Source organism: Lepisma saccharinum, chromosome 3 (genome assembly GCF_977018435.1).
Source record: "Lepisma saccharinum chromosome 3, izLepSacc3.1, whole genome shotgun sequence".
NCBI classification, from domain to species: Eukaryota; Metazoa; Arthropoda; class Insecta; order Zygentoma; family Lepismatidae; genus Lepisma; species Lepisma saccharinum.
In genome coordinates this window covers 75896143-75913044 of record NC_139231.1, presented here as the reverse complement: position 1 = coordinate 75913044, position 16902 = coordinate 75896143, and the positions used below count along the sequence as shown (strand labels likewise).

The following is a 16902-nucleotide window of genomic DNA, read 5'->3' as shown; positions in this document are numbered from 1 at the left end:
GTTTTCAGATACAATTTATTGTCATGAAATATAGCAAAACAATGTATCATTTTCGAACAAGATCTTCATGGCGAAGCAGTCCCAGGTTCGAATCCCGGCCTGGCCATGGAAGTTCTTTGTTTGTTTTCCTTCATCAATTTCATCATATCACCACTCTTCCTTATCGTCGCAAACAGCCAAAAGTGGCAGAAAAGCCACATTAAATAACCTAATTTAATCAATCAATCAATCGAAACTGCAAGAAAACATTCTATACATGAATATATTATTTTCTAGTTAATCAACACAATATCGTTCGTACGTAAGAATAAAAGTGTGTTTGAAGTAGAAGTTTATGTTCATGTAACTTGGACTAAAAGTTTAAAGTGGAGTATGGGCAGGTGTGTAATGTGCTTCTACCGGTAATCGAACTCAAGACCCCTTCATTAAAAGGTGACAGCGATTGGCCAATAAGTTATCGAGAGGACACACATGCAACGATGCGTGTGGATTTTCATAAATGTTGAGAAAAATATAACAACTAAAAATAATCACGAGAAATTTCCGAATATTTTAAGAGGAAATATATATATTTCAGACACAACTGGAAAACTTTTATTCATTTCAACATTACCTGTAAGTTAGTTTCACTTGTGATTGTGAAAATCGTTAACTCCGAACCTGAGTTTTGGTGCCTTTGGTTCAAGAATCAAACATGATTAGATCTAGATTTATACACGTATATATATATTTTTTAAAAAAAGTTATTTTTTCCTAAGCACAGAGCACACTTGAGTCAATGCATTCGTAAACAGACTAGATCACTTCTTCTTCTTCTTTCCCTTCTTTCCACCTTTGCTGTCTGCCTTGCTCTTTGGAGTGGCCGGTGGAGGTAAATCCGTGTCCAGCCACTGGGTTGCCCGACTGACGGTCACCGTCTCCTTTTCCTCGACTGGCGGCGTCTCATCCTCGTGTAGCGGAGGAGGGGTGAACTCCACCTCAAAGTCGGACATTTCGGACATGGAATCTTCATCGTCTCCCGTCTTGAAGAACCTCAGCTTCACGGGATCGTTGACGTCGTCTTTCTCCTCTCCGACTTTCACGTCAGGCTTCTTCGCCTCGTTGCTCATGGACACGTAGTAAACGCCGGCGTGGTACCGCAAGCGAATCGTCGGCACGCCCTCCTCGTCCTTCTTCTTCCCGGGCGCTTTCTTCTTTTTCTTCTTCGCCGAAGCTTCCAGGCTGTCCCCCACGGCCCTCTTCATTTGTTTCAGCACGCTGGCTCTGATGTTCCCGGGCTTCCACCCCCTCCCGTAGGCCTTCCTGATGTACTTCTGCTTCCACTGCCAGCCCATGTCGTGCGGTACTCGATTTGGGTTCTTCACGCACTCCGTGTGAGTCTCTATCTTCTGAAGGTTGAAGTTTTCTGGCTCCACTGTCTTGCCTTTCTTTCCTCGCCTTTTCCTCGTCGGCGACTGCGGTCTGTTCGAGGACAGGACCGGATTGCTCTGCGTTTGGGCTTTGACTTTGCTTATGGTGGGAGTTCTCGGTGGACTTCCCAAAGTATTACCTCTCGGTGGCATTTCTCCGTCGCTTTTAGAGCCTTCCTCGCTTCTGTATACCCTGTCCTCTTTGTATGTTCTTTCCTTCGAGCCGACAGCGTCATCGTCAGAGCAATAGCACGCAGCTTTCATGCGGTTTATTTCCTTCTTTGCCATGTCCATGAATCGTGGCTCGTAAGGGGGCTTGCCTCCATAAGAATCCGTGAGACGAGATGGTAATCCCCCGTCGCGTGTTTTTCTTGGATAACTCTGGCTTTGATCTCTTTCGTCACGTACACCTGTAACGCAAGGACAAGGCTGAGGTGCTTTACATTTCTGAGGCAGTTTGATGTTTTCCATTTCTCCTGATGCAAAAGCGTCCACTTTTGTCTCGAAGCTGTCTCGTTTCTTAAATGAGAAGGCCTTGGTACCTAGATCAGGTAACGCACCCGTGACACAGGGACAAGGCTGGGTTGCATTGCACGTATGTGGCAACTTGGGTGTATCAGGCAGCGGCGTGAACAAGAAGTTCTCTTTACCCGCATCTTTGGACGTGACGCAAGGACACGGTTGTGGTGCCATACACTTACTAGTGTCCTTTCCAAATGAAGTATCTTTTGGCAGTAAATCATCCATTTTGTATCGCTGAAATCCTGCCGGCTTGTCCCATGAACGCAATTTGCTGCCAGGACTAAATTTACTTTCAGTTAGTGAAGACGGAGGCATTGCACCAGTGCCTCCAAACGAGCAAGAGCATGGATCTTCTTCCATTGTTTCTGCCTTTTCCAAAACTTCAGCTCTTTCAGCCAGCGCCATGGGAACAATATTAACTCCTTCTGGCATGGCGTCGTCAGCTCCCTCTGTAATGTATGCTTTATTGCTGCAAGATATTCCTGCATTGTCCGCATCCCCTGCTTTTACGGGAACACTGTGTCTGAAGAGAAAACACTTCTTATTTTCAAAAACTTGAAACTGCGTGAAGGTTGACTTTCCTATGCAAGAGATCCTAATGAACATTGACACTTTACCGACTTGCTCTTCACCCTCTTCAGCATGCAAAGTATAACTTCCTTTCATTTTCCGAGATATTTGATAATCACCACAAGGACATGATAGTTCTCTCACTATTTCATCCCATATCTTTCTCACTCTTACATCGGTCACTCCTACAGTGTGTATGTCATCACCGAACTTCCTAAATACGACTACATACAGTGGTTCATTGATAACTGATTTCTTCAGTTCTTCAAGCGACATGGGGAATAGCAGTGACTTTCCACTGTTGAAGTTGGCAACTACTTTCGAAGGAGAGCACACCATATTTTCAGGCTCTTGTAGCTCCTTCTGACAGACTTCCAAAGGATCAAAGTGGACAAAGGAAACAGCCACTCTAAGAGGAGGAGGATGAGGTATGTTATGAGAAAGAGTCTCTGGAACCTTGCTAGTGTCAATCTCAACATTCTCCACCAAGATTTCCAACATGAAAAGTTGTTCCGATTCACAATCCTGCTCCATTATGTTTAAGATATAATAATATACTACTCACAGTAATATCTAAATATTCTCAGCATCTTCCCTCAACGTACAGAAGCACTTTTTACAAAACACTGGAAAAGTTACAGCTATTTGAGAGTCGAAATCGCATTGCGAAAACAATGAAGTGAACATTTTTCTCTATATCTCCACAACTTGTACACACAGTGATCTAAGACATCAGTTTGATTTGGGTACACACGACAGAGAATATTTTTTACATATTGTTCATCAATGAAACTTGCAAATTCTGACTGATTTCAGAGGCTAAAAATTTAACTCGTTGCAAACATTACATCTAAAGAATATCTGGGTAATTTCCGATTATCAAACAAACAATTGAAGGTCGAGGTGCTCTCATAATAATTAGATCTGCCGCTTTACTTAGAATCAAGGAAGGATCAATAAATAGTCTGTGGGCATAATACGAGTGCATATTATCTACCAAGTTTGAAGAGTGAAATAAAACATACTCCTTGCTTACCTTGTTTACACACAAAGAGATCCGATCATATATGCATTCTAATTTGGGTTCTTGTGTCCAATGTCACCAACTTATATGGGTACGTGGGGCATCAGCCCACACAGTAATTTGCCGATCATAACTATTGTCATTGCTTCTTTGTTGTGTATAAAACTGTGAGACTTTGGTGATGTAGTAAAATTTCTTACGTCGAATGTTATTCGTGAAATTGAGCATAAATTAATAAAATTTACATGTGTAACTCTGACAATGCTAGTTTCCGAAAGATATCTTTCCAGTATGGAAATACTAAAGAGTTTCTGCGTTCAATAATGTCTCAGAGAAGGCTTAATTACATTATTGTTTTTAATATATATTAAATATATGTGACTAATCTTATAAAAAACGATAAACAGTCAAATGTAATTGCCTCTAAAATTATCTAATTTATTGTATGAGTCTAGAATTCAAACTGGTTATATATTGCTGCCTTAAAGAAGGTATACCAAACTCTGTAAATGTGCCTAATTAATTTTAAAAAATCAAGATTGTATTTAATGTTATGTAATTGAAGTATCTTAATGGAAATTTGTAATGTTTAGTCAATCTTGTTATGTTCAAACTATTATTCTCTTTGCCCATTCAATGATACAGTTTAACAGTTATGGGGAAAATATTTATTTTGCTGTAATCCCAAGAATAAATAACTTATATATAAGAACTGTGCCTAAAGCTTAGTACGATGTTTGTGACGAGTCAGGAGTATATACAACACGCCGTGCTACATAATGTTGCGCCAGTGTACTATTTGTTAACTTTAACAAAAAGAAAGTTTTTATAAATATAAGGTTTAAAGGTTTGTCCTCACCACACTTCTTACAATTTCATTATTAATGATTATTACTATAAAACATTTCGAAATCATTGCGGTAGCTCTCCTACTTGATATTTTTAGTGTTCTATGACCTTTATACTGTCCGTGGTCATATTCATGTTATGAAAGTTAATATAATCCATGCAAGGGTAATAGGTTACGACATATATAACACTGGGAACAGTGAAATTGCGGCACAGAGTTTGAGAGCTAATTTAGGGCAATTTCATGCTGCTGAATAATGATATAATAATATATTTCCTGAATTGGCTCTAATTTATGAAATAAATGCAACTAAACCAAAATGGCGGAAACATAAGACATACATATAAATGAACTTCCAACAACAATTTAATATTTCTTTTTGTGATTACAATCATTATTATAAAAATAAATTTATATAGGCCTATGATCATAATAATTAAGAAAATATGTACACAATGAAGTAACAAACTATGTGAAACGTTTTCTATACGATTTCCTGCTGCATTGCTTTTTTAGGACAATCCCTCTGTAAGCTCCAAAACTAGTCGGCCATCATGTGGCGATCCCACCGTCCCTGGTACCTTTCTTCCATTATCCTTATATCCTGATTGAACCTTTCTCCCTGTTCTTCACTAAAATCACAAAGGTTCTCAGGGAATCTGTCAATGTGGCTATGTAGAAAATGTATCTTCACACTCATATTAGCTCCCAATTTCACAAAATGTTTCAACATAATTCCAACTATATCGCGGTAGTTTTCTGCTCTATGATTCCCAAAAAGTTTTTGACGACGGACACAAAGCTCAGCCAGGCCTCAGATTCGATGTAAGACATGTAAGTTGTAAAATTGGCATCATTTATAAGTGTACAAATTTGTGGTGGTCCGTCAAAGATTCCTGCCTTCAATTTTTCAATACTTAGTCCTGGAAAAGTGTGGCATATATATTTGAAACAATCACCACTTGTATCTAAGGCCTTGACAAACTGTTTTATCAACCCAAGTTTAATATGCAGTGCCGGAAGGATGATTTTGTCCCTATCTATCAGCGGTTCATGAATGATATTAGCTTTTCCCACTAATATTTTCCCTTGGGGCCCAAACTTTTATCGTCCAATGCTTTTCTCTAACACGACTATTCCACAAACATAGGAAACAGGGATATTTTGCGTACCCACTTTGCTGTCCTAGTAAAAAATTCAACATCTTCAAATCCACACACACGAGCCACTTATGTTCAGCATATTCATTTCTTTTCTAAAACCATTTTTATGTTTTGGTATTCTTCCTTAACCTTTGTTGAGTGTCCGATATATTGCCTAGCAATGCTTCATAAGTTGCCTAGCAACAATTTACAAATAAATAAATAAATAAGTTTCTTAATGGAAATTTCAGTCCATTATCAAATTTTGATATTACCGAGAAAAGCGTAGAGTAATTTTACCTCCTACATTTTCCATGGTGTGTTTATTTTTATAACTGGAGTCAATTCAACTGAACCAATCATACAATTGGCAATCACAGCTGTTTTGTGTGCTGAAACTGTTATTAAACTTTATGCCACAAAATAAAATCTTTTTTTTGTTCCCAGTGTAATCATCCATGCAAGGGTAATAGGTTATGGCATATATTATATCAATGCAAACAAAATCTGTAGCATTCATGATAGACTCCCGCTTGGGCACTGACTTTCATGTTTTGCAATTTTATTAAAATGAATTAAAATTACATTTTACAAGTTAATTTAAAACCATTCTTTAATGTGGACTTAAAATAACACTAACAAAAAAACTAAATTACAGTTCTACACGTTGATACACGTTGATTCAGTTATTTTATTTTACTTCGTATTTCTGCCACTTTTGGCTAATCGTGAAGATTGGGATGAGTAATGATATGATGAAATTGATGAAGGGACATTCACAAAGAACATCCATTCCCAGGACGGGATTCGAAATCAGGACCCCACGTTCATACGAACACGCCGCATTGATAACAAATATCCTGAATATACAAGTACAGTACATCCAAACAACGACAAATACAATAGTAGGGAAAGTGGCCTTCGCCATGTTCGTTATAAAAACACGAAATATCAGGACAACCTCTCTTCCAGCACAAGTACAATATTCTTGTCCCTAAAAACACAGAAAGAAGGAAAAAAACAATAGACAATTTGCCTACTGTAATTTTTGCGGCTAATCGTACAAAAACGTCAAGGACCATAGAATTTGATCGATAGTTGTTAATAAGCTCGCGACTAGAAGTCATGGTTAAAGGTTACCACAGTGTGACGTTTCTGTAGAAGCCAACAAGTACCTACCTTCAGGTATTGGCTTATCCTTACGTTATTTGCATTACACAAGATGGAACTAGGACAGGATTGAGCATGTTGGAAAACGACTACAAAATTATCAAGTGTTGTTACAGACACCATATTATTATTTCTGGGAATTCGTTCAGTCATGTTTAAATAAGCTTCTACGTTCTAGACTTAACCATCTATATTAGTGCACATCAAGCAATGGCAGCAAAGTAAAGATTAACTTCAACAGACTGGAGTGATTGTCCTTTGCTATGATGAATGAAGAAAGCTGACCCTAGTTATTTTACAGTGCTTCATTTCAGTCAGTGTATTCCTTCTTGAAAATCAAAACAACTCTTCACTAAAAGAAAACGCCAAAAGGAACAATGGAGAATGAAGACAAATTAGAAAGTCTATTCATGCTAGAATTTTTAGTCGAAGATGTTCACATAGATACAAAGAATATACCAGAAACGTTTATGCACAATCTTCCGTACCCACCACCTCTTCGCGTGTCGATATCCTTCATGAGTTTTGATCCTTTGGAAGTATGCCAGAGAGATTTCTGTCAGCCCGACAGCATGATAAGTTCTCCTTCAAAGATTTTTGTTAAAATGAATTGTGGGAAATCTCTGTTATTCCCTCTTTCAGACAAAGAACTAAATTCCTCGGTGAAGGATCCACTATACGTGGTAGTGTTCAGGAAGTTTTATTCCGAAACATACATTGTGGGAGTGACAAATGTGATCGTCCAGCAATTGTGGAGTGAAATAGCAAAGGAACTTTTGTGCAAGGGAACAGGCAATCAGATATCGAGGAAAATGGAGGGGTGTTACACTTTGAGAACGGAAGGAGGAGAAAACGAGGTTGGTGCGGTGTCCTTGTTTCTAAGAATTACTTACATAGGGAAGTCCACATTTACTCTATTTCAAAGTTCTGCAGATAAAACGTGCTTTATATATAAGCATGGTCCCACAAGACCATCTTCAGCTAATTATAGAGACTCTAGGACGAATAAAAGCAACGGCAGAAGCAGTCCGAGAAGGGTATGTACAAATGAGCCCACAGATAGCATTGATCCTCAAGATGACATTAATGTTGTATCAAGAGCGTGTGAAAACATTGATGGATGGCGAAATGTCAAACATAAATTGATACTGAATAAGTGCTTGAAGAATAAATCGTGCGAGGAATTAGTGCAAGGGAAAAATTTCGAGGCAATATCTAATGTTCAAAGGACAAAATCTGATTTTGGACCATTCGAAGCTCAATCGATTGCCTTCAGACGAAGTGTAATTTCTCCTGGTCTCGTACATAAAGGTTCAACTTTTACACGGCGATCTGTTGCTGAAGTAAAGTCCTTTTCTGATCAAACCAGGCCAGAGTTATTTGTCTATGACGTGACTAGTGCTGGAGAATGTGGAAACTACAACTTTCCTACGAAATGCTTCTCCTCAGATCCTAATCTGCTTTCACGGGAATACAAGCACATACTACAGATAGGGTTGTTGCAAAATACGTCTGGATCTAAGAGTGAGGAACACATGAACACTGATGAGTCGTTAGACATAAAAGGCAAGTCAAGGAGCACACCAGATTTTGCAGAAAGTGAGAGGCTGAAATATCGTAAGAAATACAGCCTTGTGGGATCAAGTTCTCCTCTCAGTGGTAAAGAGATGGAAGTAAAGGAAAAGAAATTGCAATTTCCATCTCATTTGAAGTGGTTGTTGAGTCCAGATTTCCGTGGAAGAATGTATGGAGAAGACTGGAAACCAGAACAGGTGAACTTTGCCATATATGTAATTTCTGCAAATGATCCTCCTCCTCCTGAAGAAGAAGGGGACTTCCCAGAAGACGAAGAAGAAGGAGAAGGTGAAGGAGATGAAGAAGAGATTATGTCATCAGTTGAAACAAATGAAATCGAAGAGACAACCGTTAAGATGAGATACCATTCAGGAGTGTACAATATATCAGTGAACACCGAGACAAAAATAGTGGTTGTAGGAGCTGAGCCAGAAGAAGGTAGCGAGCCTGTGAAGCTGAGATTTTACAAAACTGGGGAAGATGAGGATTCATTAGCTGATCTGTCGGATTTTGAAATTGAATTCACTCCACCTCCAGTTCCAGAAGAAGTTCCAGTCTGGAAGGAGCCAGTGCAGTTAGTGAGTAACTGTACGCAGTGGTACGACTCAGACTTGGTGCACGTCCCCATTTACAAAGGAGAAGAACCGAAACCTGGAAGTCCAAAGAAGGGTGAAGGAGACAAGGGAAAGAAAGGTAAACCAGGAAAGAAGGAGTTTGCCGAGAAGGATACTGAAGTCGAGTTAGCTGATTTTGGTATGAAGGCAATAAAAATGAGAGTGAGAAGAAAGCCAGATGATGCAGACAAAGGACCAGCTGGTGATAATCAACAACCTCAGACCTAGAACTCCTTTTCAAAAGCACAGTTTACATTATGACTCGTACACTATTTCTCCTGAGAATGCATTATTATATAGATTGCATTTGTAACAATTCAACAGCTAGAATTAAACAAATCTGTTTGTATTACCACTGCGAACAATAAAATAGCAGACAAATTAACAGTGCTTATAAAATCCAAAATTATTTCACTATATGAGTTTGATTGATTGAATTAGGTTATTTTACGTCGCTTTTCTTCCACTTGTGACTATTCGCGACTATTTCACTATAAGCAAACAATACTGGAGCTTATAATTATAAACGTTCATATCTTCGCACGGCGATTGATTACGTTGAAGCAATTACCGTATTTACTTTCAATAGAGCAACTTTTTACATTTGCTTTTTAGCTCAAATATGATATTAGTACAAATAATCATATTAAGCAATACATTAATACAAATTAATTTACCTGAGGAACAATGATGTGCAATATAGTACATTGTCTATTTGAAAAAAAAATACATTACTTGTTTCTTTAAATTTTGTGTATTATCGTGAAAGGCAACTATTAATATAGTTCATAAATAAAGTAACAGATAATCGTAATTTGAAATACCTACAAGTTTACGTGCAAAAAATCTGTAGAATAATTCATAAACTTCTGCACCTCTTCTGCAACACAGAAAAAAACAACCAGTTAGTTAATGAATATTATAATCTTGTAACGATTTTCCAGGTTCTATTTTCCGTAGGGGCACAATGCAGAGGTTCAGATCTGACTTTAAAATCTAGTTTGTCTCGATTAGCCTATTTGGGCAGTTTTATTCTATCCAATAATGTAATGATCAACACTGTTTCCTTGCAATCAAGTAACCCAGGAGTCGATTCCCAGTAAAGGAACCTAGCGGTTAGGGCTTCACTTAAAACTTAAGGGACGATTAGGTTTATTCATAATAATATATATATATAATAAATATAAAGTGGACAAACTTTGCTTTGCACTCTATCTAGAAATTTTGTTTTAGTCGTGTCTATAGCTGAGTCATTTTTTTTATTCATCTTGTGGGTTGCTTACAGGAAAACATACAAGGGGTTCCGGGTTCGATACCCGGTGGAGACACATAGTGGTTTGACTTTAAACTTAGGTCCAGTTCCGATTAGCTTATCTGTGCATAAAGTGCACTTTCATAAAAAAAACTCGCAAACAAAACTGAACTGTATATGTGAGGTATTGCCTAGCGCAAAGAGCATATATGTGCGAACATTATTAACTGACACAGTCAAAGTTGTGATATTTGTGTGGGGACCAGAAGTAAGCTCAGTGATAAAATATTGGCACGTAATGCCAAGACGCGGGTTTTGATCTCTGGTAGAGGCACAACCTTCAGATAACTATTCAGAAGTGATAATTTCCATTCCTTACTCTGGCATACAGTAACAAAGATACTGATGGAAAGGAGTCCACGAAGGGAGAGGAAAAGGGCACAACCCCTTCCGCGAAATGAAATATTGGTTGATATCAAATTGCATGAATGTGATTTCAGTTTCAATAACATCAATTCTTTATACAGTTATAAATTATTCTATAATAAACACCACACTTAAAAATAGTTTCACCAATATGTTAGAAGAACAGAAATTGTGCTATCAGGTTACAAATAAAATTTCTGGAAGAAATAGATCATAATTCAGTTATTTTACGTTACTTTTTTATGCACTGAGTAAATCACGACGCTGAGGATGAGTGGTGAATTGAAGTTGATGGGACAAACACAATGATACATCCATGCTTTACCTATGATTCAAGCATGGTACCTCGGGGCTCGAAGTGCGTTATGCTGACCACTCCACCATAGAGGCCGGTAGGGTTTGTGTATTCGGTATTACGTTTTCGTTGTAGTGAAGAATCAAAAACGAGAAAATACAATTTGGAATAAAACAGGAAATGTTAATGGAATGCAAATTGTGGTTTGATAACCAAATTAAAATGAATGCCTTAATTAAATAACTTCCCTTTTGGTTGCATTAATTAGATAACGAGGTCCTGAGCGAACTATATCAGCGAGTTTGTTTAAGTCCGCGAAACACAAACTTATCATGTTGGTATCAGATATAGTTGTTCGCAAAGTGGATATCACAACGCGCTACGACGACAAAGGTCCCGGGTTCGAATCCCGACCTGTGCATGGATGTTCGTTGTGAGTGTTCTTTCCTCGGTTTCATAGTATCATCACTCATCCTCGTCTTTGCGATTAGCCAAAAGTAGCAGAAAAGCGAAGTAAAATAAACCAAATCAATAAACAACAATAGTTGTGGTTATTATTTTTTTAGACATTTTAGTATGAATATTGGTTAACTGGCAATGTGAAGAATGGAATGGTTCACTTTTTTAAAGAAATAAAATACCGATATATATATATATAAAAATTTCATAATGCTATTACGCTAACACCATGTAACAATGATCATTTAAAAATGTCATTTTAGGTTTGGAAAAGGTAACATCGGTGGATGAGTGTTAATTGTTTTCAATATTTCTCTTGTGTATGCTGCAAGATTATCATAACAATTTCAACACTTTGAACATTAATAATACAAGGTTCTATAATTTATATAATAGGAAATCTAATATGTGGTATTGAAATCTCACAATTAGTTGATACGTGTCTACTAGCAGGAAACAAATTGGATAGGGCTTGAATTATAAACTGCAGAAAGATACAGATTTGCGAGACAAACAATGAATACATTTTTAAAAAGTAACTATATTCGTATTAACGGTTATATCAAAGTAGACAAACACAGCAAGAGATATAGCCTACTCAATTTCAGAATGTCGGATATTTAATAACATAAAACATTGTTCTCTGAAGTACTTATTTCAAATACTACGTATTTTTCGCTGTCACTTCTCTTTCCCGTACTTCTTCATAATTAGGACATCATTCTTAGACTTGCTTTGCAATTTTGATGTCAAGCAGTACCCTCAGGTATATTTTTTTTTCAATATTTGGCAAAATATTTGCCCAGAAGGGCTCACCAAGACTGGACCTACCAGTGGCGACTCGTGGCTTTTTGGGGGTGTAGGAAGAAGTTATGGTAAATCGAGAACGGTTTGAAACATTGTGTACGATGGTTCAACAAACAAAATGGGTCCCCTGCCCCTTTTCCACTCCTCACCAATCTGTTTTTACCGATACCAGTGAGGTTCCTCAGGTGGGGCAGCAAAACCTGTGTGTATCCATCGTCTTTGGGCTACTGCTGGAGCTAGCGACAGCAGTTAGGCGTAACTCTTGACAGTAGCTAACCTAGTCAATTGAACGTACATTGAGCTCATAATTTTATAACTCCTGAGAAGTAGAGAACTGGAAATAAGTATAAATGAACTGTAGGAACTTCCTTACTTCTTACATGGAGGAATCGCCCCTGGGACCTTCAGTTTAAGGTGGGGTTCGACCCACTAAAATGTGCCAAATATATTATATCCCAGCTAGAACTCAGTAAAGTGAACTGTAATGCAAAATTTGCCACTTTCTAATATAGTTAACATAGGACATACGATTTATGGGTTTACGTGATTATTTGTGGGAACATAGAACCTGTCAAGAATCCATTGAATTGTAAGTATAACATGTTTAATGCTCGACTTAGAATTCCATGTTGTAGATGACCGAGTCCTGAAATTACTAATACATATATGTCAGTATTAGATGCATATAATGACTATTGCCATGGTATTATTTATCATTTAAACCAAACACTTATTAGCTTGAAAATATTACGTTTACTTGCAACTTATTTTACAAAAGCTATTGTTATAAGACGCCTGTGATGTTTCTAATATTTCCTCTCCAATTCATCTGTAAGTCTACACTTATTCGGCATCGTCGCCTCCAGCTTCATCAGCTGGTTCAGCTGCATCTCCTTCCTCTTCATCAGGTGGTGGTGCAGGTTCACCATCTTCACCCTCTGGACCTTCATCAACCTCTTCAATAGCTTCCATTTCCATGTTTTCTCTTTCTCCTTCCTCTTCTCCTTCAACTGCTTCCTCCTCTGCTGGCAATACTACCTCCACGTCATCAGCTGCTTCCTTTTCAGCTACTTTCCCTTCTTTAGCGCCAGCTGGAGCAGCCTCATCTTCGTCGTCGTCTGGTTTGAGGCAACGGTTCAATTCCTTTTGAATGTCATGTCTTCTGTTGTACTCATCTCGTTCCCAATCTTGAATGAAATCGATCTGGGAAGACGTGGGGCTCGGAACTTGACTTAAATTCTTCACCGCTCTTGACATCAATTGGAACACATTTGAACGATCATTATGAGGAACACATTCGTATTTCTCCTTATCGTCAGCATTTTGATAAACATAAGAAGAGGCCACTTGTCCGGCTCCTTGGAACTTGGTAAAAACAGCTCTTCCATATCCTGTGAATCTTATGAAGATGTTAACTGTACCAATTGCTTGTTTGTTCACAGTATCTAAGATCTTGAAACTTCCTTTCGTTTTACGAGTGACTATACATTCATTTGAACATCCTTCAATGATCTGAGTCACAACTTCCTGAGCAATATCCTTAAAGCACATTTCAACATCCCCAAAACAATAATCACCTCTGTTGTACACATGCAGTGTTAAAGGCTTTTCTGTCTTGTCCAGGGCCTCCCACAGATCCTCTGAATTCATAGAAAACACCATAGATTTGCCACCACTTACATTGATGTCTGCTTCAGTAGAAGCAAAGTATCTTGGTTCAGTTATATCTTCACATATCTCCAAAGGAGAATATTGCAAGAATAATGCTATAACTCTCAAAGTCTCAGCTCTTGGTAAATTAACACTCAAAGTTTGCGGATGGCCAGAAAATATGTGTATCTTTCCTACTAATATCTCCAACATGTATATGTCCTCAGGCTCATGCCTTTTTTTAGGCTTGCAAGGCATTTTGGATGGTATTAATCTGAGTTGGTATTATACTTGGCTCCTTATTTGAAAATGAACAAGATTTATGTCTTGTCGAATTTCACTATTCGGTTTACCAGACGAGTTTGACGTAAACATTTTCTAATTCAGAGACAGACACAGATGGAGCTATTGAAATGCTACATTTTCCCAGAAAATTTCATAAAAAATTTAGATATGGGAAAGAACGATATATCCCTCAAACACAAGGCCAAACTGTTCTAACAATCTTGCCTCACACAGACTCATAAAACACACATAAGCCAAGGTAACAGGATATTCTTCATTTTTGGTCTTTCTTTTCTTACATTCAGAGGAAAATTATATTTACTGTTTCGTATTTGAGGATTATGTGCTAAGCGAGGCATTCCTATTATAAATTATAGATATCACCATGTATAAATTAAACGAGTACTTTTCAATCAGTTAAACATTTTTAAATATATACTAAAATGTGGATTGAAGCTTCACTGGAAACTGGTAAGAGAAAAATACTTCTATCCAATGATTGAAAATGAAAACCATCAAAATTTGAATTTAAAGTTAATTTGTATCGTTATTGGGCTACAGCAGGATATAATTCCATCATGCGCATCCAATTTGTCATAATTTTACTTACCAACGTAAGCAATATTAAGAAAGATGTGCCACGCCTGCACGTAGAGTGGGATGCATAAGAATTACCAAGCAAATCGTCCATCACCATGCTTCTCCTCTTTGTTTTGCTCAATGAGAGCTTCAAAAGTTCGCAAAGAAGCACCAAACAAGCTGCTAACAAACACGTAGGATGCAAAAAAATATTTATGACAGTAATCATGGACAATTTTCTGTGCAATACTTGTGGATCCAACTAGAATGACTGTATGGCTTTCAAGTTGTACAATATACCGATGATCTATGTTACTATATAAAAAAAGCTGATGCTATCCAAGGTATCCTTATCTCAAATGAAACCCTTGACAATTACAATTACCTTCATCTTGTACGTATTAAATATGTCCATCCCTAAAACCAAAATCAGTATTTTCAAATCAGCCAACCACTCCCGTTACCCCAATATCGTCCGACACATTCATAACATTCAGGTAGTAGAAACTTATAAATATGCATGGGGTTTTCCTTGACAGGAAACTAAGCTGGCATGCACACATACCTAATAGAAATAAAGACAGAAAATAAATATTTTACGTTGTATCTCGACCACCCGCCTACAATACTATTATTTTATAATTGAATGATCAATTGATTTGGTGTTTTAAGTTCACTTTATGCACAGTAAGGCTAATCGCGACTGCACCTACAGTTTAAAGTGGGATCCGAACCACTGTGCAATCTGACTCCACCGGGTATCGAACCCGGGACCCCTTGATTACAATGCAACGACGCTGCTACTGCTCCATCGGGGAGGCCTTATTTTATAATAACTGTTTTCGGTCTCTATTTGATTATTAAGCCAACCTCCGTGGTAGAGTGGTTAGCACAGCGCACTACCACGCTAGGGTTCGAATCCCAACCTGGACATGGCTGTTCTTTATGAGTGCCCCTACAACAATTTCATAACAGCATCGTTCATCCACATCTTCGCGATTAGCCGAAAGTGGCAGAAAAGCGAAGTAAAATAAACTAAATCAATCGATTTGATTATACTGCTCTCGCATACGACGGGGCAAATAGAAACCCTACAAAGACGGACTTAACAAACCTGTCTCGGTCTGACGTCATCAAGCTCTAGTGTGAGCATTATCTACAAAGTAACGAACAAACATTTTCCCAAAAATTTAATGACACTCTCACCCTTTCAACAAGACCTTCATTATCAAAGGACAGTGGCACATGGAAAAGGACCTAACTTGTACAGTACATCCACACGATTATTTTTCTTACACTGCTATTTAATTGATCCTGAGTCTTCACACCTCAGCTTCACGCATCTTCAACCACTCATCTACCATTTGACAATTCCTCCTGAATTGACTACGGCGGATACGAGGATTACAAAGAATTGTGGTCTAAGTCGACTTTTATGTACACTGACGGCCATAGGCGTGCGCAGACTAATTTATTTGGGGGGGTAGCTTTAAGGGGAGTTTCAATTGTCTATCTGGACAATGCTAGACTAATTATCGTAACTTCATGTTCCTTTTCCACAAAATTTATATGAAGATGAAATTTTAACATTGCAGTCTCTGAGCTGAGCAAACGTCGATTGGGTGCCAAAACTGAGGGGGCAAGGATAGTTTACCTTTTCTTAGCAGACAAAGCTTAGCATTAAGAGGCCATAGTGAGGGGACAAAAATGGCAAAAAGTGTGTGGGGGGGCTACTGCTCCCCCACGTTTACCTAATCGCCGCCACTGTCTCTGGAGTATTCGTTATCACTTTAGCATAAACTTTCATATCAATGTGACGATATTTATAGCTATTATTTAAATGGCCGGAATTGCTGCTACAACCATTTTCGACTTCTTCTTCTAAGAGAACCAAACCCAACAAGCCTAACCTAACCACCACACATTATTTACTACCCCAAAAAGCTACTAGCCAATGGGAATGCTTGAAATAGTTGTAGCAGCAATCTCTACCTATTTAAATAATGAAAGTAAACAATTAAAAATCAATATTCTAACAGAAAAACAAACTTCAACAAATGTAAAATGCAAGACTATATCTCTACAGTTAATATCATCCCTCTTATTAAATAAATCTGTAGATTCATTTTTTACACGTTTTCTAATGCAAAATTTTTCCTGGCCACTTGATACTTAATACCATGTGTTACAATTTTGAGCGGTACGCTATCAAAATCTGAAAATTGATATAATTTTTATAAAATTTAGCCATTCAACTCCATTAAGGGAGTTAA

The 16902-nt window shown here is 37.8% G+C and overlaps 1 protein-coding gene and 1 long non-coding RNA gene across 2 annotated transcripts in view; both read right to left on the bottom strand.

The window, feature by feature from the left end:
- Positions 1 to 16902, bottom strand: part of LOC145985166 (uncharacterized) — a 252061-nt gene that overhangs the window by 224708 nt on the left and 10451 nt on the right. The gene's annotated exons all lie outside the window — the stretch shown is intronic.
- LOC145985854 (uncharacterized) lies at positions 579 to 3371 on the bottom strand. The gene has a single exon (XM_083119956.1). It carries the CDS (start codon positions 3033 to 3035, stop codon positions 801 to 803), a length of 2235 nt encoding a protein of 744 aa, XP_082976082.1. The 5' UTR covers positions 3036 to 3371; the 3' UTR covers positions 579 to 800.

Bases quoted from the DNA above. Each gene is read 5' to 3' on its own strand.
- LOC145985854 (XM_083119956.1), bottom strand. From the start codon at position 3,035: ATGGAGCAGGATTGTGAATCGGAACAACTTTTCATGTTGGAAATCTTG.